Source organism: Lynx rufus, unplaced genomic scaffold (genome assembly GCF_022079265.1).
Source record: "Lynx rufus isolate CCGP_SWC_20201006 ecotype Redwood Valley unplaced genomic scaffold, mLynRuf1.p SCAF_10, whole genome shotgun sequence".
Lineage (NCBI taxonomy): Eukaryota > Metazoa > Chordata > Mammalia > Carnivora > Felidae > Lynx > Lynx rufus.
The window spans coordinates 82,420,114-82,445,817 of NW_025814824.1; the positions used below are offsets into that span (position 1 = coordinate 82,420,114).

At 38.2% G+C, this 25,704-nt stretch overlaps 1 protein-coding gene across 2 annotated transcripts in view; it reads right to left on the reverse strand.

Annotated features, from left to right (window-relative positions):
- The window catches only part of STRBP (spermatid perinuclear RNA binding protein), a 153,123-nt gene that overhangs the window by 42,132 nt on the left and 85,287 nt on the right, over positions 1-25,704 (reverse strand). For both annotated transcript variants that reach the window (XM_047069202.1, XM_047069198.1), the window contains exons 4-10: positions 21,364-21,529; positions 17,478-17,622; positions 9,525-9,616; positions 8,889-8,984; positions 7,675-7,786; positions 6,917-7,014; positions 6,599-6,710 (exon numbers count right to left, since the gene is read on the reverse strand). In XM_047069202.1, coding sequence (XP_046925158.1) covers positions 6,599-6,710; positions 6,917-7,014; positions 7,675-7,786; positions 8,889-8,984; positions 9,525-9,616; positions 17,478-17,622; positions 21,364-21,529 — 821 coding nt within the window. The remainder of the gene's footprint in view (positions 1-6,598; positions 6,711-6,916; positions 7,015-7,674; positions 7,787-8,888; positions 8,985-9,524; positions 9,617-17,477; positions 17,623-21,363; positions 21,530-25,704) is intronic.

The window sequence follows — 25,704 nt, forward strand, 5'->3', positions numbered from 1 at the left end:
TAAAAAATAGTTTGAGAATGAAAATACTCATGTCAAAAGAGTGGAATGCATATAAATCTGGGTTTAAAACAAAAAATTTACAGCCTTAATAGCATGCATGATAAAATAAGAGGCCAAAAGAGAGCAATAATGTATTCAGTGATCTAAAAAAGTTAAACAAACAAACAAACCAAAAAACAGCAGCAAATTAAACCCAAAGAAGGTGGTGAGGAAAAACAAAGGATAAGAATACAGATCAATGAACTGGAATATAAGCATATACCAGATGATGATCAACAAAGCCAAAGTTGATTTTTTGGAAAAGACTCATAAAACTGATAAACCTCTAATGACAGTGATCAGGAAAAAAAAGGAAGCATAAAATGCATACAAGCGGACATCACTACAGATATTGCAGACAATTAAAAAATAAGATCTTATAAACTATTTCTAAATTTGGATAAAATGGACAAGTTCCTAGAAAAATACAATTTACCAAAATTCTGACATGAAGATGATAGTCCCTTGCCTATTAAGAAAATTAGACCCATAACTGAAAACCTTCCCACAAAGACAACCACATGACCAAAAGGCTTTGCTAATAAATTCTTCCGAACATTTAAGAAACATCAATCTTATACAAACTCTCCCAAGGAACAGAAAAAGAGGGGATACTTCCCAACTTACTTTATAAGGCCAGCATAACGTTACAGCCAAAACTTGACAAAACATTACAACAAAGGAAAGTTGCTGGCCAACCTAACAAATAAAAATTTATATTTTTGTGAACTTCTCACAAAAACCTACACAAGATTGTTTGCAGCAGCTTTATTTGTTTGCCCAAAGCAAACAAGGTATCCTACAACAGGTGCATAGCTCAACAAACTCTGGCTCACCCATACCACAGAACAGTACTCCACAGTAAAAAGGAATTAACTACTGACACACACCACAACTTGGATGGACCACAATGGAATTATGCTGGGGGAGGACGGGGTGGTGAGGCTCTCAAAAGATCATATACAGTGTAACTCATTTATTTAAAATTCTTGAGGGGTGCTTGTGTGGCTCAGTCGGTTAAGCGTCCAACTTCAGCTCAGGTCATGATCTCGCGCTTCCTGAATTCGAGCCCCCACGTCAGGCTCTGTGCAGACAGCTCAGAGCCTGGAGCCTGCTTCAGATTCTGTGTCTCCCTCTCTCTCTCTGCTCCTCCCTCACTTGCACTCTGTCTCTGTCTCTCAAAACCAAATAAACGTTTAAAAAATTTTTTTGAATAAATAAGTGAAGAAATAAAATCCTTGAAATGACAAAATCATAGAGATGGAGAAAAATACATGGTTTGCAGGGCTTGGGAATGGCTGAGAGGGTAGGTGTGGCTACAAAGGAGCAACACGAGAGAGATCTTGGTGGTGGTGAAATAGTTCTGCAACCTGATTGTGAGGCTGGTTACACAAACCAACACATGTGATAAAAATGCCATAAAACAAATACAAGTTGTATCAATATCAGTTTTTTGGTTTTAATAGTGTACTTAGTCACATAAGATGTAACCTGCAAGAAATTGGGTGAAGGGTACATGCAACCTCTCTGTGCTATCTCTGCAACTTTCTGTGAAATCTGTAATTATTTCCAGATAAAAAGTTAAGAAAAAGAAAAGAAATGGAAAAAGAAAGAAAGAAAGAAAGAAAGAAAGAAAGAAAGAAAGACAGACAGACCCGCAGCTTTGTCGAAAACAGACACTGGGGACAAGGGCAGAAATAGGAAGACCAGATAGGAGAGACAACTGCAATAATCAGGGTGAGAGATGATGATAGGTTAGGTCAGGAACACAGCAGTGAAGGAGTTAAAGAAATAGCTCAATTCTGGACATACTTTGAGAGTAAAACAGACAGGATTTGCTGATGGTCCGGATCAGAGTCAAAGAAAAAGAGGACTCAAGGGTGAAGGTGTTTGATTTGAGTACATAGAGGGACAGAGTTCCCAACGACTGGGATGGGGATAACTATGTCAAGAGGAGATCAGAAGCAGGGTTAAGGACAGGAATTTGAGTTTTAGACATCTTAAGTTTGAGGTGTCTCTTAGACTTCCCCATGGAGACACCAAAGAGGACTTCGGATATCTGGGTCTGTGGTCAGGGCTGGTAGTAGAGATACATATATTTCATGACAAGGGACTAGATGAGGTTGCCTAAAGAGGGGGTATAAATGAAGAGACGAAATAGTCTGAGGACTGTACGCTGGGACACTTAAATATTCAGAAACCAGGAAGGTGGGGAAAAACAAACATAACTGAGGAGAGGGTGGTGTGGCTAGAAGAACCAAGAGAAAGTAATGATCTACAAATCAAATGAGAAGTAGTATTTCATGTCAGAAAAAGTATGTGACAATGACAAATGCTGTTGAGGATACAGGGCACCAGGAACTTTTCATACACTGCTGGTCAAAGTGTAAACGGATATATATAACCATTTACTAGATCATATCCTAGCCTACAGTAACTCCTGGATATACACCCCAGGAGGCATGTACAAAAATGCTCACAGCGACACTGCAGGTGGATGCCAACAAATGAAAAGACCTCCAATGTCCTGCAAAAGTAGACGGGTAAATTGTAGTACATTCATAATGGAAACTATGTAGCTATTAAAATGAGCAAACATAGCTATATGCAGCAACATGAACTTATCCCAAACAATTCTGGACAGAAAGAAGTCAATCACAGAATTCAGTTTGTTTCCCTTTCTATGAAGTTATAGGCAATGTCAAACTGTTTATGAAAGCATATACAGGTGGGAAAGCTATACAGAAAATCAAGGAAATGACTATCGAAAAGTCAGGAATGGTTAGTTCATGGGGCAAGGAGGTGATGTGGAGAGATAAATAGGTGTTTTCTGAGAAGCTAACAATATTGTTTCTTAACCAGGGTGGTGACTGTATATAATTTTTTTAATCATTTTTTAAGTGGTATATGTTTTATACCTTTATGTATACATGAAATATCCTAGCAAAATTAATTTGGGAGAAAAAACAGTGCTCATCTGTGTCAACTGTGGCTAAAAATTCAGCTAAGATGAGGACTGAAAACTAACTGCTGAGTATAGTAACATGAAGGTGACAATAGAGACTTTGGTAGAGCGGTGAGGAAAAAAGCCTGATTAGAAAAAGTTTTTTAAAAGTGAAGAAAAGGAGATGGGGCACATGGGTGGCTCAGTCAGTTGGGCACCTGACTTCAGCTCAGGTCATGATCTCACGGTCCATGAGTTCGAGCCCCACATTGGGCTCTGTGCTGACAGCTCGGAGCCTGGAGTCTGCCTCTGATTCTGTGTCTCCCTCTCTCTCTGCCCCTCCTGCTCACACTCTGTCTCTGTCTCTCTCAAAAATAAATAAACATTAAAAAAAAAAACACAACTTTTAAAAGTGAAGAAAAGGGGAAAAGAATAGGCCACCCTTTAAAAAGTACTTATAAAGGGGAACAGAAAACGAGACCCTGTTGGAGGGGGCTGCAGAATCAGGGAGTTTGGTTTCATCTTTCAAATGGGAGATATTACAGCAAATTTTTACACTGATAAAAATGATCCAGTAGAACGGGAAAAGTTGATGCTAGTAAGAAAAGAGAGAATTATTGGAATAACGTCCACTTGTAGGCAAAGGGGATCGGATAAAGTAGACAAGCAGAAAGATTGGTCTTAAGAGTCTGGACAGTCTATCCACAGTCAAGGGAGTTTATCCAAAGTACATGAGTCCTTTGAACAAACAAAGTCATCAGATGAGAGCAAGGTGTTGGAAGAGGAAGTATGAAATGAGAAAAGGTGTAAAACTGTCATCTAGGACAACTGGAGAACTCTAGAACTTACAGTAGGATTGCCAGATACACAAATAGTCTATTTGCAATAGACCTAAAAGGGAAAAAGTCAAGGTGACTGTATTTTTCCCCCAATGATGTTCAACAGCCTGGTTCCAGCAGAGTTGGATTTCCCCAGTTAGAACTGTGCCAAGAAGAAAGGATCAAGGAAGTGAAGGCATGTGCTAGGGAGTGATCATTATGATGGGCCACTGAATCTAAGCAGAGAAGGGACAGAAGAGAACATCAGGAAGGTGAAGGACTCTGAGAAGGCAACAGAATCAATGTTGAGGCTCAATAACTGGAGCAAGGGTACCAGAGCGATGATAAGAGGCAGTTAGAAAGAAGGATGCTTGAAAATAAGATTATGGAGAGGGTACAGTTATTGAAGACAGGTCTAGGGTATGTCCACAGAATGGATAACTCAGGTAGGGTAGAAGACAAAACATTTGTGGGAGAGGAAATCAAGGAATTAAGAAGTCAGAATTCTGGAAAAAATCGTCTGAGTGCATCGTGAAATCACCAAGAATTACAAGAATAAAGTGTGAATGCCAATGCCAGGAAGCTAGGTGCTAAAAACATGAAGATATGAGGAAGAAGACCATAAGGGTCTGGAGGCATGGCCACGGTCCCTTCCTCCTATAGTTAAGGCACAGACAGGTAAGTGACTGCCAGGCTCATGCAGCTAGTAACTGATAGTGCTTGAGTGGAAACACTTGACAGTCTGGTTCTATTTTAAGCTATAAATTGACAGACCAATAGTTGCCAAACTAATGAGAAAGACCTTTAAAGTTAAAAAAGAAAAAAACCCAACAAAGTCACATAGCAGTAGATACACTTTTACTATCTAGTGAAAGATAAAAATACAAAACCAAAAGAGCTGCTATGAATTCAGTAATTCAAACAAAATTTTCCATACTAATCACAAAAATCTCTAAAGATATTTGAAAATTCTATTCAATCCACAGACAGTGCTTAATGTCACATGGCTATGTGAATCCTTTTCAAAAACTCTTTGCTGCTGTGTGAGCACCCACTGGAAGGTGTCTTTCATTGCACAAATACTGAGCACTGGTTGTTTTGTTTTGTTTTTTCTTAATGTTTATTTATTTTGAGAGAGAGAGAGAGAGAGAGAGAGAGAGCGAGCGCACACACGTGAAGGGTAAGGGGGCAGAGACAGAGAGGCAAGAGAGTCCCAAGCAGGCTCCACACCGTTAGCTCACAGGGCTTGATCTCCTAAACCATGAGATCATGACCTGAGCTGAAATCAATCAAGAGTCAGATGCTTAACTGACTGAGCCACCCAGGTGACCCTTGAGCACTGGTTTTTGTTTTTTTTTTTTTTTTTTTTTTCAACGTTTTTTATTTATTTTTGCGACAGAGAGAGACAGAGCATGAACGGGGGAGGGGCAGAGAGAGAGGGAGACACAGAATCGGAAACAGGCTCCAGGCTCCGAGCCATCAGCCCAGAGCCCGACGCGGGGCTCGAACTCACGGACTGCGAGATCGTGACCTGGCTGAAGTCGGACGCTTAACCGACTGCGCCACCCAGGCGCCCCAAGCACTGGTTTTTAAGTTATACAGTAGGACCTGGAGAACTCCTTACCTCTGAGGGGTTTACAGCATAAGGCAGTGATTCTCAAAGTTTTAGTCTCAGGATCCCCTTATCTAAAAAAAAATTACTGGGCACTCTAAGAGCTTTGTTTTGTGGGTTATACCTATCAATATTTAGCATATTAGAAATTAAAACAACTTTAATAATATAAGAGTATACAAAAAACATCCCATTAAACATCAGAGAGATGATGCCATCACATGTCACATGCAGTCTCTGGAAAACTGCACACTATGGGACAAAGAATGGAAAAGACCAAAAAAAAAAAAAAAAAAAAAAAAAAAAGCCTTGGTGCTATTATGAAACAGTTTTGGTTTTGTGGACTCTCCCTGAAAAGTCGTTTAACCCCTGGAATTCTGCTGTCTAAATAAACAGACTGGGCCATTACACTACTTTTGTCCTATAAAAATTATTAGAGTAATATCCATTGTGGGAGATGGGCTGGGTCCCAAGTGAAGAACAACTAGTGGCCAACATCCTACTTTCTAGTATAATAGGAGATGGGGGATGGGGAGGGAACATCTATTGGGCACCATGAGGTGATAAGTGATTCACATTTGAGTATCTGCTATATAATCCAGGCAGTGAGTTGGGCATTTTAATCTGACATCAGACAATAAAGTGGAGGTAATAACACTACAGAGAGAGAGATGAACCCGTTGCTCAAGGCTGAAAGCTAGTAAATTAGTGGAGGTTTTAGCTGGAACCTAGGCCATATTAGGTTCAAAACTCTGAGTTCAGACACATTAGGTCAAACGGAATAGTGTACTGAATTTTTCAGTATACTTTTTTCTCCTCCTCTATATCTTTCTCTTTCTTAGTTACACAACACTTCCAAGCATGACAAAGATCGAACTGGTCAGTGACAGTGGTAACATTGCCTCCTAGCTTACGGCTTTTCTTCTTCGACCAGGGGTTCTCAAAGTGTGGTTCCTAAATCTATGCAGTAAAGTGGCTTGGAATCTGGTCGACATAGCTAAGTGAGTTTGTCACTAGTAAGAATAAATGATAGCAAGCTAAGTCACTGATGGGACAAAAGGAAAGAAAGTCAGGAAGAAAAGCAATACATGACTTGCATTAACAATAACACTCCCTTAGCTCTAACAAGCGATGCATCCCATGAACATCACCACTGCCCACGTCCAACCCCAGTAAAACACTCACCTTCTTTATCAGTAACTGACCAGGAGTATTTCTGAAAAGGTTTACTAGATGGAAGGGGGTCCATCTCCAGCACTTTATAAATCTGGCCAAAGGCTGATAGTCTGAGTGCATGCTAAAGAACAAAAGATTATGTTTATTCACATTTTAATGGCCATTCATAAAGCCCTTATGACATTTAAAGACATTCATTAAATGCTATCCTTATGATGGCAAAAGACCCTAGTAACAGACAAGAAATAAGTGTTTAAATAGAACACTTCAGAAAATAAAGTTATGATATCTCTCTAATAGATCACTGTGACATGCCCCATCTTCTACCTGTGCACTGTGGGTAATATCTTCCTTTTGCTGGATGGTCATATAGCTCAAAGCATCTGTTGGGTCTCGCTCACAAGGATCATGAAGACCAGGACCACCTTTGGCAAGGGCAAAAGAAAAACACAAGAACCATTTAGAACTGAGTTTAGAATTCCATGAACTAACACAAAAGAGAGAAAAGAATGGAAAGAAAAAAAATAGCTGAGGAACTAGGTTAAAAATCTGCTCAATTAAATGGAATAAAAAGGACACTCTCTCATTTTCAATATGTTAACACTCAAATGTCCTTATTTTACTGGAAGTCACTTGCATCTAACGACAAAATTGGGTCTTACTCTGAGAATTTAGAAACAGCATGATGAACCATCCCAGATCTTTAAAGGGATTACATACATAAAATAAGACCAAATTTAATTTTTCCAAATTAAAAACCTGACTGCAAACAGAATGAACTTCATACATTTTAACCAAACATCTACATTTGAAATTCAGCACTCTAGGTAAAGCAAATTCATAGCAGACACAATATCTTATTAGTACCTTTTATGTTAGTACATATAAAACAAAAATTACAGTTATTGAAAGAGAGTTTTATATCATGTTCCCAACATTCAAACATTCTAGTTGCTAACATTCCAAGCAAAATAACACCTACGCATCATTTTCCTGTGCAGAGGACAAATATAGCACATATTTAGAAAAATAAACTAAAATGAAATTTTTCTGATTCTTCTGCCTCCAGAGTTTGAAACCCTTACCAGGAAGTAGTATTCCAGATGCCAAACACTCCATTACTCGTCTCAAGGCCTCCCCAGCGCCCAAAGGTCTATTACAAGTACCTATAGACTTTTCACATATAAGCTCTAGTGGCTAGAAGATATTAAATTACAAATTAGTACATGCACCAAGTGTTAAAAGGATTCCAGTTAAATGTGAGCTGACATTTCTATCTACAATGGAGGCCAAAAAGGTGAAAGTCAACTTAATATTTAGGGCCCAATTAACTCTTCCTGCTTGATTTATCAACTTTTACCCCACCAGAGTTTTTAAATTAATCATTTTTGAGATAACATAGAAGACATTTTGTTACAAAAACTTTATTTTGGGCTACCCTGAAAGGATCACTTAAGAAACTGTGGTCATCTAGTTGATTTAACAAGCTTTATGTATCAGTTAGTAATAGCTAATAACTTATCAATGTTTAAACCCAGCCCACTTATCTCCTACTTAACCTAGGAAGCCATCAAACCACAATAAGACTTCACACAGCCTACCCCAAGTACTACAATTAGAATAAACAAAGGACCAAATCTCCACAGTTAATAAACTAAAAACGCATGTACTATGTCAGAGCAATAATTGCTTGATTAATCTAAAATGATCCATTAGAGCTTTATTTGTTTTATAATGTTCTTCACTGTGGTATTGATTAGGTCAAGCATAATAATTTCTAAATGAAATAAGTTTTTGCACGATACATTATAAACCATGCCTGTAGTTGTAATAACTGTACTGTTTGCCTGACTTTACTTACTAAAACAACCATATTTTTAAATGTCTATACTCAAAGAGAAAGAGGATATGGGAGCCATATACAAGACATATCAGGTAATTTTTATTTTAAATGGAAGTAGCCCTGAAAGAGAAATGTGTCAGTCAAGGAGGCTTTCAGGGGCACTAAGTGAACAGTAATCAACCATCAGTACAGAGTAAAGTGCAAGAAGTCTCTTCTAACAGGCATAGAACCTTCCTGTCAGAAAAAATATCTCAGGCTCTGTAACATGAATATGATGAGATAGGAGGAGACAGGCTATATGTGTAAAAAAGTATCTGAAAAGATGTACAATTTTTTTCTAGAACAAAAACAAGGCGCATCTAACTCAGACTGTAGCCATTTTACAGTAACGTGTAATTTCTACAGGATTTCATCTGACTATAGCTACAGAATTTGGTTTTAACCATAAGTACTTACCCATCCTTTTAATGGTGCCCATGTGGGAACTCTGTTGCACAAATCACGCAGAATGCGGAGGACAATTACACATGATTTTAATCCGTTTGCCCTTGCCTAAAACAAACAAAATGATTCCAATATCCCTGTTGAAATCCAATCTTTATTTTAAGCACATGGGACATGGATAGGTTTTTTAAAGTGAATACTAATTATCCAGTCATTCATCAGTTGTCAAGCAAACCAAAAAATCAAGTTATTAAAAGTAGTAAAATTGTAGTTTAGAAAGGCAGATTTTAAAGAAGAGGAAGCATATTATTAAAATAGCTTTTACAGCCTCCTGGTAATCCCATTCTGGGCAACCATCTATCTTAACTTTCAGCTTTTCTCATCCCTGTTTGTATTTTATAAGCCATCATTTGAAATTCAGAGTACTAAGCCAAAAAAGATTATGTGATAATTAAACATCATTAACTGTAATAGAAGTTGTACTCTGCATTTTACCTAAATTAACTCATTTACTCCTAAAATAACCCTATGAGGTAGAAAGCGCCCCCATTTTATACATTACGTGCACAGAAACCATTAAGTGGCAGGTGTTCCAAATGAAACCTGCACAAGGCTACAATAACAATAAGATAATAACAAAGAGCCAACCTGAAACCATTTGGCATGTCGAAGAGACGCCAAGGCGTCCAGGCATTTCTGCCTGTCCAGTAAGTCCGGAGGATCTTTCATCGCAACCTTTTCTAATAGGAAAACGGGATAAAGAGAGACAGATACAATTTGACCAAGGGGTTCCTGTCAAATTACCAAAAAATAAAAATAAAAAGAAGAGCAGCATCTGAATGAACTAATAAGACTCCCAGAAGATTTCACGATTTGGTTTTGTTGCTTTCTTCTTAAATTACGTGCACGATGATTACATAAGTAAACAGTCATCAGAGCCATTCTGTGCACAAGTACAACAGGAGCACAAGAGCATTCATCCAGTAAACAAATACATGACCACGGCTACATACAATCTGGGATCTTATTAAGCGTATGTATAACATTACAGGGACACAAAATAGGTACATAGCACTTTTGCCTTTGGTGGGGTGCAAAGAGCACAAATCTGGGACCAGGAGCAATAACAACTTTCCTTTACAGAAGAATTGCTGATGAGTTCTTGAGGAAAACTGGGACTCTCTCATGTAATCAATTTGAAATTTACCAAGAATACACGGAGTATAATTTTTTTTAACAACTAAATAAACTCATCCAACACGAAAACCCTTCACAGAAACTCTGCTCCACTGATAAGAACTCTTCAAGCATCACCTTAACTTCTCTCATTACTTTCTTTTCTAAAACGAAATTATTAAAACTATAATAATGGAATACACTGGAATATTTCAGGTTTTATATACCCTTTTTTTAAGGGCAGCAAAGAATTGTATCTAATTACAGTTATCTGACTTGCCTTAACATTTTAAAGTTGGATTAGATGGCCCAGAGCAGCAGAAGTAAGAATTCAAACATGTGATTAATGATAAATATCCATATCTGAGAAGATGTCACAATTCTAAATCCAAATTTGGATCATTAAATATATATTTCCTCTAAGCCACTAGGAAGTGAGTTTTTAAACGATATTTGCTGCAATTTTTATAATGCCTACAACATACAAATATTTCCTGAGGAATCATTCTTTGTCTAATCCAATGCAATCAGATGCACCGTTCTCTTGTAAGAACTCTCGCAGATGTAGGAGAGTCCACCCAATGCTTTTTCCTAGAATAATCATAACAGTCACAGAGGCAGTATGTTTGTATGGGCCAAATGATACATTATAAATATTTTTAAATGCAACACAAGATCACTGATACTTTTTGGATTCCTTAGTTATTATAAGATTCTATTAAGGCACTGTACTATATATTCTGACAGACTGCCATTAACTAAAACCAAAAGCATGATGCCCAACAGAAAACAAATCTATGAAAGAATGAACTGTGGCTCTATCAGCTGCAACACTCGAAAGGCTAAAGTGCTACACACTTATTTTCTGACCAGGTGAGCTCTACAGCAGATATTTGCATTGTTTCACATTAACCTCTGCCAACAAAGCCACAACACAGGCTCTCATTCATTGCCCCATTTTACTCACAGAATGGGAAGCCTCAAAAAAAAAAAAAAACAAACAAACAAAAAAACAACCTATTAATGTAATTTATAAACACAGATATATTATGAATATGCAGCCATATACTGTGGGTGTTCACTTCACCAATGATCTAGTTCCTGATTTGCTTAATTCTTTTTAATAACATGAAACATACAATGAACTCACTTTAATGTTTTTAAGTCAAAATGCTTAACTGTAGTCAATACAAGCATCTGTGTAAAGCTCATGTACCAGATAAAACAAACTACTGTAAATGAATGATTAGACTCTCTTAAAAGTTAGACATGACAAAGGTTGACTGACTGCTAAATCATGTAATCTCAAGAAAAGGCATGGACAGTACTTTTATTTTTTTAAGACTTTGATCTTCAAATTAAAAGTGATGCAAGCTAAGTTTTATTCAATCATCTTAGTAGGAGTGTTTGGAAGGTGCGGGGCGGGGTGGGGGGGGAGGGCTGCAGCGGGCAATGGAAGACAGGAGTGAGTCAGAGGAAGTTTGCATAGGAAAAGACAAGGCAAACAAAAGCTCTTTTTGACCTTTCTGGAACTTTCATCCAGTGGTTGCAGCTTATACATAACATCTTACGCTCACTGCAACACATATATTTTAAAAGGGGAACAATGGCAAAAATATTTAGATAAATTCTTTCATCCCCAAGGTCAGATTATAATCACAAACTCTTATAAAAAAATAACAGACATCATCTTGCTACAGACAGTCAACATTTGGAGGCAGTAGATTCTGCTAAAAAGAGATGAAAGGCACAGGCAGTGAACAGAAGGCTTGCACTGGACTCCCTTCACATCACCACCAGAATGACCATGTTTCTTCATGCTCTCATAGTCAAAAAGTCCAAAGATCCAGAATGTTTCAATATTCATGAGAAAGGAAACAGGAGAGGAGATGTAATAGCTCATCTCATTTTGTCTTCTTCAAAGCTTATTTTAAAACAGTATAAATTCATATGGCACTGTAGTGTTACTTATAAGCCCTGCTTGCCTATTTGCTTTCTAGAAAGATAATATAGTTTTATATTTTTTTATTCATTAAGAAAAATAACATGGCTATCACAGACTTGCTGCAGGAAAAACAATGCTATTCTCGTAGCAGAACCTGAAGCTTAACATTTCTGTATGAACTTTAACACGGGTGTTTCAATTTTGTGAAGAACTTTTCTGATAAAAAGACATTTGGAGTCTTTAAATTACAAACAATGGTATGGTGAGCCATTTCATTTTCCTACAGTGACCAGTAGAACAGATGAGAAACAGCAGATGGGATGGGCTTGGCGAGTGACAAAAATGCTGAAAGCAAAGGCAAACAGCTTTTCCAGTAAACTGGCAGAGGGCATGAAGGTACATAAAACATTCTGAACAATGGAAGCACTGGAAGACAAGTCTACTATGCCTAACTTTGCTTATTTGGTTAGAGGTTAGATCAGTGACCAGAAACACACCACACTGCAGGAAATGTTGGTCAGTTTCTCTCAATCCCTTTCCATGCAAGCAAACCCTCTGTCTCTTAACAAAACACTAGCCTGTTTTGCGGTGGGGTGGGGAAAAGCCAGAACAGGACTGTGTTAAATGAAAGTTACAGGTGTGGAACCTGGGCTCTTCTAAGGTAAAATAATTGTGCTGGATTATCATAAAGGCCTCCTTGACAACCTGGATGTAGCTGGGCTACTGAGTTCACACCGACAGAATTTTCTAGTTAGCCTGAAGATATCCTGGCAGCCCCCTCTCTCAATTCTTGAGGCTTTGTGAGAGCAGATATTAGGCACCAAACCATTGTCCGTGCAAAACATCTGGCCACAATAATGCAGACAGTCAAATGAGGCACTAAGGTAGAACAGAGAGAGCATTGTTCTCCTAATTTATGGCAGAAGTATCACTCGGTAACTTTTCTTCAATGCCTCAGTAGGCAGCCGGCCACTAGAAAGATAATGGCTAAAGATCTGCCCTGGATAGTGTGGGGTCTAGCAGCTGTGGAAGGCAGGAAAATAAAGCCTACTGCATCATTATAATCCCAGTTGTGATCTCTGGACTGTGAGAATCTACTGCTTTCCACTTAGCAGGGCTCATGCTAGTGAGATGTGTCAGAAGTTATGTGAAAGGGACTCTGGGGCAACTTCTCTGTGAACCCCAAAATATTGAGAACAGAGGTTCACCTTAGCCTTAGCCACAAGAGTCGCTGTAGGCTCCCTATCCACCTGGTTTCACACTGCATTGTAAATATAATAAATAGCTGACTGACTACCCTCACAGCAAATATACTTCTTAAAATCACAAGCACTAAAAGAAGCCGAGACTGTATAAGGCTGAGCATAACTAAATCAGCTAAGAGGCTCCTACACTCATTCTAAAGAGTAATGTGAGCAGAGGGTACACTGGACTCCAAGTGGGAGGAGCTGGGAGAAATGGGAGACTTTCTTCATTTATCAAACAGGACAATTATTTACCTCATAGGGCTGCTGTGAAGGTTAAATTATATATGAGAAAGGCTTCTAACGCAGGAAGTTATAAAATACTTTAACACAGCTAAATCTTCAATATATACTGCTTGAATATCAAGACGCCCATTGTTAATGCTTCTTACACACCAGACAGTCCTATTTAATCTGGCAATGTGCTCACTATAAAAATTCATTTAACAGATTTGGGTGGCCACCTACTATGTATTAGGTACCACTGCAGGCACTAGGGATAAAGGACACGGGTAAGGAAAAACATACCTACCCTTGATGAGTCATAACCTTTATAACAAATCAGCTCATGATTAGCACTGATTAGCACTGCAGCAAATACAGAATACCGATTCTAATACTACACTTCAGTGGATGGTTAAGAGTTTACCTGTGTTTGGGTTCAGTTCCTCAGAGCTATCAAGTACATGCCATTCTCACTGTGAACTCAAGGCAGTTTGAGTGAGTGAGTTTGCACTGGGAATCTTTTTAGGAAGCTAAGTGTAACTACCACTATTTATTGAGCAAATACTTTGTGCTGGGTATTGTATAGCTCACATTACATAAATTCTCTCATTTGACCTCAAACTACTTTCTCAAGTATTTATTAGCCGCAATTTAAAATGAAGAAACCTGTCCGAGATCACACAGTAAGAATACCTAATGGAGTTAACGGGCGCCTGGGTGGCTCAGTCTGTTAAGTATCTGACTCTTGATTTTGGCTCAGGTCATGATCTCACGGTTTGTGGGTTCAAGCCCTAAGTCAGGCTTTGCACTGACAGCACACAGAGCCTGCTTGGGATTCTCTGTCTGCTTCTCCCCAGTTGCACGTGTGCTTTCTCTCTCTCTCAAAATAAATAAATAAACTTAATAAAAATATATTTTAATTTTTTTCATGTTTATTTATTTTTGAGAGACAAAGCATGAGTGGGGGAGGGGCACAGAGAGAAAGAGACACAGAATCTGAAGCAGGCTCCAGCCTCCGAGCTGTCAGTACAGAGCCCAACATGGGGCTTGAACCCACAACCCATGACATCATGACCTGAGCCAAAGTCTGACACCCAACCGACTTGAGCCACCCAGGCGCCCTTACACTTAATTTAAAAAAAAAAAAAAAAAAAAGAGTACCTAATGGAGTTAAGAATTGAACACCTGACTGCCAGGCACAAAGGTCTGTGCTTTTTCTCCAATGCCTTCTTTAGCAGGAAGCACATGGTAATGGGGAATGGTTATTCTACAGGGCCTTCAAGTAAAGGGTCAGAGTATGGCAAGAAGACTGACAGCACAGGAGGAATCTTACCTGTGAAACAGTAAACAATACCAAAAAGATTCACTCCGCAGTCTGGCCACTGAAAACGTAAACAGTGATCTGAGTGAATAGTTAGACCCACTTCTGCAGAGACAACCCTGAGGAGCTAGGTGTGATGTTTTCACCTGCCCCAGTCCTCTGCTTCTCCCTGCTTGCAACCATGCTTTTTCCTTTAAGATTTTACCCAAATATGCAGCAAGTGAAGAGAGGGAAGAGAATGATGTGAGTGTATATGTATTGTGAATAGTTGGTTTGTTTTGTGGGGAGGGGAGATGTTGAGATTCTATAGGAAAATGTCTCCTCAAATAAAGTTACATCACATATTGTTCTAAACTTTGAGAAAAAAACTGAGTGGACATTTTGAAAAGGGGTATATCTCTCAGTCTTAGAAATTTCTGGAACCCAAATGAATCCTGTACCTTTACCCCACGCAGCTGAAAAGAACTGCATCAAGGCAGGAGGAGTTGTCTGGTGTGAGGAAACAAGTCCTATAGAATCGTACAGCCCAGGTCTCAAATGCTCAGTCATGCTGGACCCTCAAAGTTGCTCAGGAATACCCGAAACTGCAGCGCAGATCAAAATGAATCTTGAAAAAGCCCAGGTTAGACAAAATGTGCAAATTATAAGAGATAACAGTGAGTCAACATAGCTGGGAGGTTAAGGACAATATTTGCAAAGCAAATCTTTCTTCCATTCAAAACGAGAGGAAGTAATGTGTTTTACACATTACATCCAGGCAGATTCTTTCACCTTATCTGATCCCACACAATAATGTTAACATCAACTGATGAGATTCAGCTCATAAGGGTATTGGGATCCCTTAGTAACCCAAACACCCTGAACAGAGACTATGACTCTCCCACTTTACTACAAATTCCACTCTACAATAACTAGTCTTCTAGTAAGGGTTGTGTACACTAAGAATTTGTTTCCAGCTTCTGTGAACAGAAATTAAAGTTATAAAGGTAACAGACTAAGCTTAAGGGTATCACAGAAAACTATGACATAATCTCACATAAGTACACAAAACCATGAGGAAAAAAAGAAAGCCTTATGTTCTCTTAACATTTTCAAAGAAATAACAAAAGAGATACCTACAGCTACAAGCAGATGTATAATTAATCTAGTCTTTGGCGATTTCAGTCTTTTTCTCACCTCTCTATACTATCTCTATTGTTAATAATACCTGTAATTATAACTATTCTTAGAAGTGGTTGGCTTTACACTAGAGGGTCAAGTAGAACACAGCTTACCAGAAATAACAGAATTATCTTGACACTTCAGAAATCATTTTATAGTTCTACAGTTAATGGTGAACTGTAAAGCTGTTAAAGAAATTAAGCTGCTTAAGATTGGTTCTTCAGAGGTATGACAGATACTATATACAGCAAAAAAAAGAAAGAAAGAAAGAAAGAAAGAAAGAAAGAAAGAAAGAAAGAAAGAAAGAGTACTGGCATAAACCCAATTACAGATTGGATGCACTTTAATTTTGAAATATGACTCATTATGTGTCTAGTTTATATCTGTGGGGTATGGTACAGCTGATTTTAGTTACCCCAAAAAACTTTTTTAAAAAAGAGTCTATCACTTTTACTTCAAGAGATCCTATGAGTCATGTCTGCCTAAACTCTAAATTCTAACATCACTAATGTGTCTTTTACTACACCTTTATTATCATCAATTTGACATAAATAAGGAAACTGACCAATATTTCTTACTGCACTGGTATTTCAGGGAGGGGACCTGCTGAATGTCTAGTGATGAAGAAACAGCAACAGGGAGTCCCCACTGGCCCAGAAAGGCCACACTGCCTCTAAACTGTCATGACAGAGAGGGGCCAGTTGGTCAAAGGTCTGACATAGGACAAATATCACATGGCAAGTGTTCCCAGGGATAGGACTGAGAGGCAGAAACAAGCTAACTTGACAGGATAAAAACATCAGAAAAAGAAGCCCATTATTCCTTCTCAAAACTGAATAGACTTCTCACTCTACTTTTATGAGGACGACACTGCCATCCATACAAGAATGCTTTTTAACTTCAGAAGAAAATTAATTTAAGGCATAATTCCCACATATGTCATATATAGAATGCTAACAGGATGACAAACTTCCTAGAAAAAAATGTACTAAAGATTAATTTTTAGAAAACAATGCCCCAATTTATATCTCTTACATTATAAAACATTTACACATGGACAATTAGGTAAAGCATAAATCTTACAAGATTATAATAGTTACTGGAAGTCAAAAGCAATGTGCAAATGAGTCATTTGAAACAAGTGAGTAAATTCGAAAGCAATATTTTTCTGGACATTTAATCCTAAAATCAAACTACAAATCCTAATAGCCAAACTACATAGAATAGATTGGCTGATACCAATCACAATGCAATAGTAGACAAAGTGAAACAAAATACTAAAGTAGTATAAAAACAAAAGCAGAGTTAAGACCAACATGATAATCAACAGATTTTTTGAATTAACGTATATCTCAAATGTATACATTTTTGCAAAATATGGCGATTATGCAGAAATAAAGCTTTTTAAAATACTAGGAGAGGTATAAAACAAATGAAGATAGTTACTTCTGAAATCCATAAAGCACACTTAACATAGCATTCAAGAGAGGTCTTACGTGAACAAAACAAATATATATATACATGTGTACCTCCATCCTTCTTCTCCAATTCGTCCCTAATTAGCGGGGAAGTAAGTATCACCTTCAAAGTTAGCGTGGGCTCTTTTGTATTCCGAATTATAATAGAAGCCTCATCTACACATTGTTCCACTTCATATTTCTCTTCTGTGAGTTTCTGAAAGTCACCAAGATTTCAAATACACCCAATTAGATTAAGATCTCAAAAAATGAATGACTCTTAGTTTTCAAATGTTATTAACTATCAGTATTACTGTGCTGGAGTAAAGTCTTTAATAGCTCTTTAGTTTAGGAAGAACATTTCTCTCTCCTCCCAACTTACCAACAAATCTTCTTTCTCCACCCCTCAAAAAGCAATCACAATGTCAACCATCTTTGCAATTATTAAACAATCTTTAAAACCATTCTTTCTAATATTTGAAAGTAAAATACCAACAGCATCATTATGTGATAACAGGTATACTGTTATTCTTGAAATTCTTACAGAGAACAACTGTACAATAATAAATTGCTGAGAATGCTCTCTAAGCCACATCCCTTTTTGACAGGACCATCTCAAAAGAACTCCTACTTGCTAAGGACATACAAATATAAAATTAATTGACTTTTATATAAGATTACATAGATTTTTAAAGAGAACTAAGTAAGAAAGAATGAAAAACGATCTCTACATTGGCACTTACCAGGGAAAAAATCAGTATAAACAAGTAACTTCTTTTCCCAAAGAACAGGTAGGTCTCAGAGATCACTCCAGTGAGACCTATCATTATGGGACAAGTTACCTGACATCCATAGGAAAACACACTGCTTCATCTAACATATAATTACATACATGTAATTCGAGGGCCTCCCGCAAAATAATCAACATTTAGAATCACATATTAAATTACACTTAACATTATACATTAAACATACAGTTTAATAATTTATACAAGGTCTTTCTTGGTGGTGAAATTTATATCTATTACCTGACATAAATAGCTGAACGGAAACACTACTAGGTTTCTCCTCATTAGTGTGCACTAAAAGAACTCAAACCCATTTTCATAAAAATAGCATTCTGCCATTAAACATTTATATCAAAAAAGATAGCAAATAGAAAATTCACTATCCTAATTTTGAATAGAGGAAACCAAGGAAGGGAAAGACCACACAGTAACTGGAAAAACCAGAACTAGATTATAGAGAAAAAGCAGAAAACTGCTCACATTGCCACTATAATAACAATGATGAGGAGCAGAGAATTAGTCAAACTAATTTTCACCTATGCATGCGGATCACCATGGTATAAGTTTTGGGTTCAAGGAAGTTCTAAAATCGACCTAGAAAAGAGTATATAGGGAAAAGATATGGTACAACTTTAATTAATTAAGGTAGATTACTGAAAGTTTTCCTATGGTAAGTGCTAAGGAAAAAGATTTTTTAATTCATAAGAAAATAAGATCATTATCATATCAGAAACAGATTTTCCAAACAAACACCAAGAAAACAATAGGGAGGTAGAGAGTAAAGGCAGAAATCACACTTAAAATGATTTTCTGAAATATTAACCATAATAGTAATAATATGTGTGTTTGTGTGTATGTATATTGGCAAATATGTGTACATGTATACAGTTTAATCTGAGATGGGGGTACAATTAATTATGTCCCCATTTCACTTGGATACCTTTACCCAAATACCTATAGTAATGGATCTAACCATCACACAAAGCAGTTGGTTTCAAGGGCTGGATAATACTATTGGCTATGTTAAAGTGAAATACCTCTCTCATAATGTCTACCACTGGTCTTAAGAGTTCAGGCCTCTTTTACCTTCTCTAAGAAGCCCTTCAAAGATCAAAAGGTATCTGTCTTTTTTCTTTTTTGTCTTCTCTAGCCTAAAAAGCCCCGGTCTCTTCAAATTTAAAATGGTTTACAGAGACTGCACTCTCTCCTGGGTCATTCCCTTGAACACTTACTTGAGAGCTCAACAAAAACATGTTAAAACTGTGGTGCCCAGAAATAAAGACCCTCGCCGAGGAGAGAAAAAATGCAGAGTTTACACAATTGTGATCTGCACAGAGAAAGCTCTATTACTGCAGACTAAAATTTGACCCAATCTCTCATATCAATACTGGAGACATGTGATAGATTTTCAGAATAAGAACTTTGGTTTGTTATAGTCCTGGTTCCTAACCCCTTTTCCACCCTGGCACAGCTGAGGAATAGGACCACTCTCGTAAGAAACAGGACTCACTGGGGCGCCTGGGTGGCGCAGTCGGTTAAGCGTCCGACTTCAGCCAGGTCACGATCTCGCGGTCCGTGAGTTCGAGCCCCGCGTCCGTCAGGCTCTGGGCTGATGGCTCAGAGCCTGGAGCCTGTTTCCAATTCTGTGTCTCCCTCTCTCTCTGCCCCTCCCCCGTTCATGCTCTGTCTCTCTCTGTCCCAAAAATAAATAAACGTTAAAAAAAAAAAAAAATTAAGAAACAGGACTCACTGCAGGAGCAGAAGTGGAGGTGGGATGGTTGAAAGCCTCCATGTCCCACCCTGGGACTACTATTTTTACCCTAGATTTGAGTTAAGAGTAACAGTGTTCACCATAACAAAAGCAGGAATACAGATTAAATTTTAAAACATAAAATACAGAAATGAGGAATTTTATTAACATGCTAGTAATAAAAAGTATAATTAGCCAGAAATTCGTTATTGAGCTGTTTCTTCAAAGCCCTATTGTACTCCACGTTGCTCACCACTCTCCCTTCCCAAATGATAACAAACGGACTTAAAATAATTTTTTATAATAAATTTAACCCTTTGAAAGACCAAAAACATTTCTTCATGAGAAATGAAAATGGAAAAGCCAAATATATGCTCAGTAACCTAGAAAACCTTAAGACCTAAGGCAAAATGAAACAATAGTGCTCCAAAAATTAATATAGGTAAATGTGCCAATAAGTAACACAAACTTGAGTGCCAAGAACAGTAGATAAAAAAAGTCAGGAAGGTGGTTTTGAAGATCAACTGGTAAATATGAAAGAAAATTATCCAGTAACAAAGCAAGTAAAAACAAATTTAGAATTCATATTACTTGGGGGAAAAAAAAGAGCCTGCTTACAAAAGAAACCGACTAAAGAAAAGAGAGCATTCAACTCAAAGGACTTTGGGGGACTTTGTGGGCTGTTATCTATTTACGTGACATGAATATAAGGACTACCAATATGAAATCATCAAAAAGCTACAATCTAATTATACCACTGACAACACATCTATAACTGAAAGGTGATCACGGTTCCTCAAACAGTGATACAGCTGGCCTTGGAGCAGACTGGCAAAGCAGGTCCTAGGGTAGCCACAGCCCCAGACCAACCTGTTGTCTTCAGCCCTGAGGAGCCTTCTGACTTCACAACAGCATTCGCCAAAAAGGCATGCCAACATCAAAATTTTCTAAAAGCATCCAACTGGAAAAAGGTTTGGAACAAGGAATTAACAGGGACTTTTCCATTAACAGAATGAATGAATGGGTGACTATTAAATTAACTGAGTTTTCAATTTGAAAAGTTATCACCTACAAAAGTCTCTAGTTGTCTAGGCTCTTTTTGATCTTTTCTGCATTATACCACCCCTTCCAAGAGGTTTACAATGCTGAGAGACCTAGTCTGAAAAACATGAAGCCTCTGAGCAAGGCACACCTGAAAACTGAAGGGCCATCTGAATCCGATAAATATATCCTGAGTGCTAACCAGCAGAAGTTTGTTTTAAATGTGATGGACGAGTCACTGACCCAGAGTAGCAGCATTCCTTTTGTCTGTACCCTACCCTTTACTATTACCAATTTCTTATCATTGATTTCATCAAGGTCACTACCTGTTTTCACCTTTTTACAAATTCGCCTAGAGGTGCAATTAAACTGTACTCACCTGAATCTGAATAGGAAGATTATCTTTGACTGTATTTAACAGGGTCTCTGTGGGTTTGTCTTTGCACATTAAAACCAGCTCCAAGTCCATATCATCTTTAATCAGCAAGCCTTTTGCAACCAGGCCAATCCTCATTACACCACACAATGTCCGACCACCTTGATCCCTAAAAATAAAAGTCTAAATGATTACTTTTACAACCTATTTCTCAAACTATCAATCATCACTTGGCTTCCTGGATATTCATATGATCAAAAATTAAGTCTCGGATTTAAGACTAATAAAGTATCTATCTTCCCTAAGGAATCAATAGGGAGCATATTTCATACTACAGATCTTTTAATTCTTTATTACATCTATACTGCTTATTAGCAAAGTCCCTAAATAACATTTTTTAAATTATTTTTAAACTTCCTCCTTTTATCTTGTTATTAGTAATTAAAGAATTTGTGAAAACCTGAACACCAAAGTATACTGAAAAAGAGCATCAGGGTGGAAATTTAAAAGACCTGAACTCTACTCTTAGAGCAGAGTAGAGCCTGCTGGCTCAGTATCCATAACTGCAAAACAGCTATCAGCTACATGAGCCTTCTAGCTGTATCATTCTAGGAATCCACAAAAGATTATGGGAAAAGCAGAATAATGCAATGAAACTAAAAAGCTGAGGAATGAAGGAAGAAACCGAAGATATTCTGCCAGTATATGCATTCCAAATCCGGCTGTGGCTAAAAGAACAAACATTCAAAGAACATAGTCATGGACTAGTGCATCAAAATAATATGAACATCTATCCTTAATTTTAATACTAAAAATCTCTTATTGGTTCATTTCCCATATCGCAAAAATGTAACTAATGTTAGCAGTCATTCAACAAGTAAGCCTTTGAGAACAGAAAACATACTAAAGGAAATCCAATCTCCCCTGCTTCTGAGGCTTACGCTGTAGTTAAGTACAAAAAGTAACCTGCTTAAAGGGGACAAACTGTGTGTCACAAACTCTGATTTAAACTTCACAACAAGTTTGCATTTAAAAGACAAGGAATGTGAATCTCAGAAAAGCTGACTAATTGTTCAAGTTCAGAGAGATGGTAAAACACAAAGCCTGGATTCAAACTTAACTTGGTGTAATCACAACACTCGGATTCTTTACATTGTTACGGTTGCTTCCCAAGTTCAGAGAAAGAAGAGGTCAAAATTAGAGAGGTCAAGCAAGGCAATCTGAAAGTCTGACTTCAGCAGTCTTGATACGGTTAAAGAGAGAAAAGGTCATTCTGGCTAGGGCAGAGAATCAGCAGAGTGGAGAGTGGAGAATGGAGAAGGAGAAAGGAGAAGGGAGAGAAACAAATTGTGGCAGTAGAAACAAGACAGGAAGTTATAAATAATCCAGACTGGTTAAGTGGCTGGCACACCTTCGAGATGCAATAAACATTAAATCAATAAAAAAAACTGTAAGGGTAGTATGAATACAGAAAGAAAAAAGGTTTTAAAGCAAATGATCCAAATAGGAAATTATTTGGTATTAAGAAGAGAGTCCATCGCCTTTGATTCTTTCTTCTTCTGTATCCCTGTCCTCTCATCTTCTCATTCTCCCCAAACTAGTAATAGTGATGAATTCTCCCTCCACAGTCACCCTCAAATGCCTTCAAACAAGCTTCTTTTCAGGCTCGAAGTGCCTCTCACCTAGACTACCTCAATAACCACCTCTTCATTGGCCTTAACGACTAACTTCTGCCACCTCCAATCTACTATATACAGTACACCACTACCAGAATAATCTTCCAACAGCACTGCATGGATGGCACTTTGCCTATTTCTTTCCAGGTGTCCCACTGAACACTTAAGTAAACATTTAGCATCCTGGGAGGCGACTGAGAAGACAACATGACTTCCTGGTCCAGATTCTGGCTCTGCCACTCACTATGGTGACACTAGGTAAATTACAAATTACCTGACTCTTCTGAACTTACTTTCTCATTTGTAAAACAGAAAAAAAAATACCTTCCTTACAGAGTGGTACTAAGAATATCATGTAATTTAATGTAAGTAATGAACTTAGCCCAGATCCCGGCATATATTAATAGCTCAATAAACAACAGCTATCATTCCCTAAATGGTCCCGATGCTTTCTCACACCTAGATCTTTGCTGAGATTTTTTTCCCCCCACTTTTCAGCTGCTTGCAGAAAGCCTAGCCATCCTCTGAGCCTACTGCAAATGCTACTTCCTTCATCAAGTTTTTTCTGGTCCCCAGAACCAGCATACAATCTCTCCCTGATCTACACAGTCACAGAAATTTGAGACAAAGATGCTAAGAAAACTGGACCTGTGGTCCAACAGATGAATAGGAATCCTGACTCCACCACACACACTCATTCACTGACCTAAAGCAAGTTAAAGTTTGTTAATGATTCTGAGCTACTCTTTTCATATGCAAATTTGAAGCAACTGAAAATTCTATAGTAAAATGGGGGCAGAAGAGGGAAACGATAATCACAGAGACTAACAGATTTGTCATAACATAATGTGAAAAACAGTCTGGTACAGTAACTGGCACTCAATACATGCGAGCCATTATTAACTAACCACTATTACTTGCTACTTAAACTCTGTATCATAATTAGGATACGCTTGGTCTTAGGCAGAAGACAGCAAGACTGAGCAGAGAAATGAACTCCAACTTTAGTACTGAATTTAAATATAGGAGATATTGTAAAGCAAACACAGGGTATTACTTAACATTACGAACAGAGCCCTCATATTCCTAATAACATAAATAGTGGGACCTTTCTTTGACTTTTGAGTAGTCTGTAAAATGAGCACACGGCAGGGCACCTGGGTGGCTCAGTCAGTTAAGCGGCTGACTTAAAAGCTCAGGTCATGATCTCATGAACTGTGAGTTTGAGCCCCGAGTTGGGCTCTGTGCTGACAGCTCAGGGCCTGGATCCCGCTTCGGATTCTGTGTCTCGTTCTCTCTCTGCCCCTCCCCTGCTTGCACTCTTTCTCTCAAAAATAAATAAACATTAAAAAAAAAGTTAAAAAAAAAGAAAGAGTACACAGGTACAAGCTGCTTAACAGTGCCTGGCAACAGAAGGTGCTTAATAAATAGAAGCTAGCCCTCACCCACTTTGGTGCCCTCTATAGTAATTAGCATACATCAGCAGCTCAATTCATGTTTATGATCAGAAAACAGCTCTGTTCCTGGAAGATGTGCCTGCCTCTGTTTTATACAAAATAAGGATCCAAACATTCTGCACTCCCTGAGCTCTACCACATGGGAGGAACTGCAAAAAGTGCTCAGCCTGGGATTGTTCACAAAAGGGAAAGACTTTACAAAGACAGTCAAGAGTACCCACACATAGAGCTATATTTACAAGTCCAAATGAAAATGTGGAGCACATTATCTTTTAAAAACTTTTAAAAACACAGTGACCTGATCCAGTTAAGCAAAAGTCTGCTGGAACACTTTTCAAAAGTCTGTCCAGCCTTAAAAATAAACAACGGAAGAAGTATTAAGAAGGCCTGAATTCCAACAATAAATGAAACTCCACTTAAAAATGGGTAAACATCTGGGGCACCTGGGTGGCTCAGTCAGTGAAGTGTCCGACTTCAGCTCAGGTCATGATCTCATGGTTCGTGGGTTTGAGTTCGGCATCAGGCTCTGACAGTTCAGAACCTGCTTCAGATTCTCTGTCTCGCTCTCTCTCTGCCCCTCCCCTGCACACACTCTCTCTCTCTCAAAAATAAATAAACTTTTTTAAAAAAATGATGAATCGTCTGACTCTTGATCTCAGGGTTCCTGGGATAGAACCCCACATTGGGCTCTGCACGACAGCCCAGAGACTGCTTGCGATTCTCTCACTGCAAAATGGTATGGGGCACCTGGGTGGCTCAGTCGGTTGAGCATCTGACTCCAGCTGAGGTCATGATCTCACGGCTCCTGAGTTCGAGCCCTGCGTCGGGCTCTGTGCTGACAGCTCAGAGCCTGGAGCCTGCTTCAGATTCTGTGTCTCCCTCTCTCTCTGCCCCTCTCACACTCATGCTCTGTTTCCTTCAAAAATAAACATGAAAATTTTTTTTTGTGTGTGTGTGTAATTGAATTACTTTATTTTTTTATATGAAATTTATTGACAAATTGGTTTCCATACAACACCCAGTGCTCATCCCAAAAGGTGCCCTCCTCAATACCCATCACCCACCCGCCCCTCCCTCCCACCCCCCATCAACCCTCAGTTTGTTCTCAGTTTTTAACAGTCTCTTATGCTTTGGCTCTCTCCCACTCTAACGTCCTTTTTTTTTTTTTTTTTCCTTCCCCTCCCCCATGGGTTCCTGTTAAGTTTCTCAGG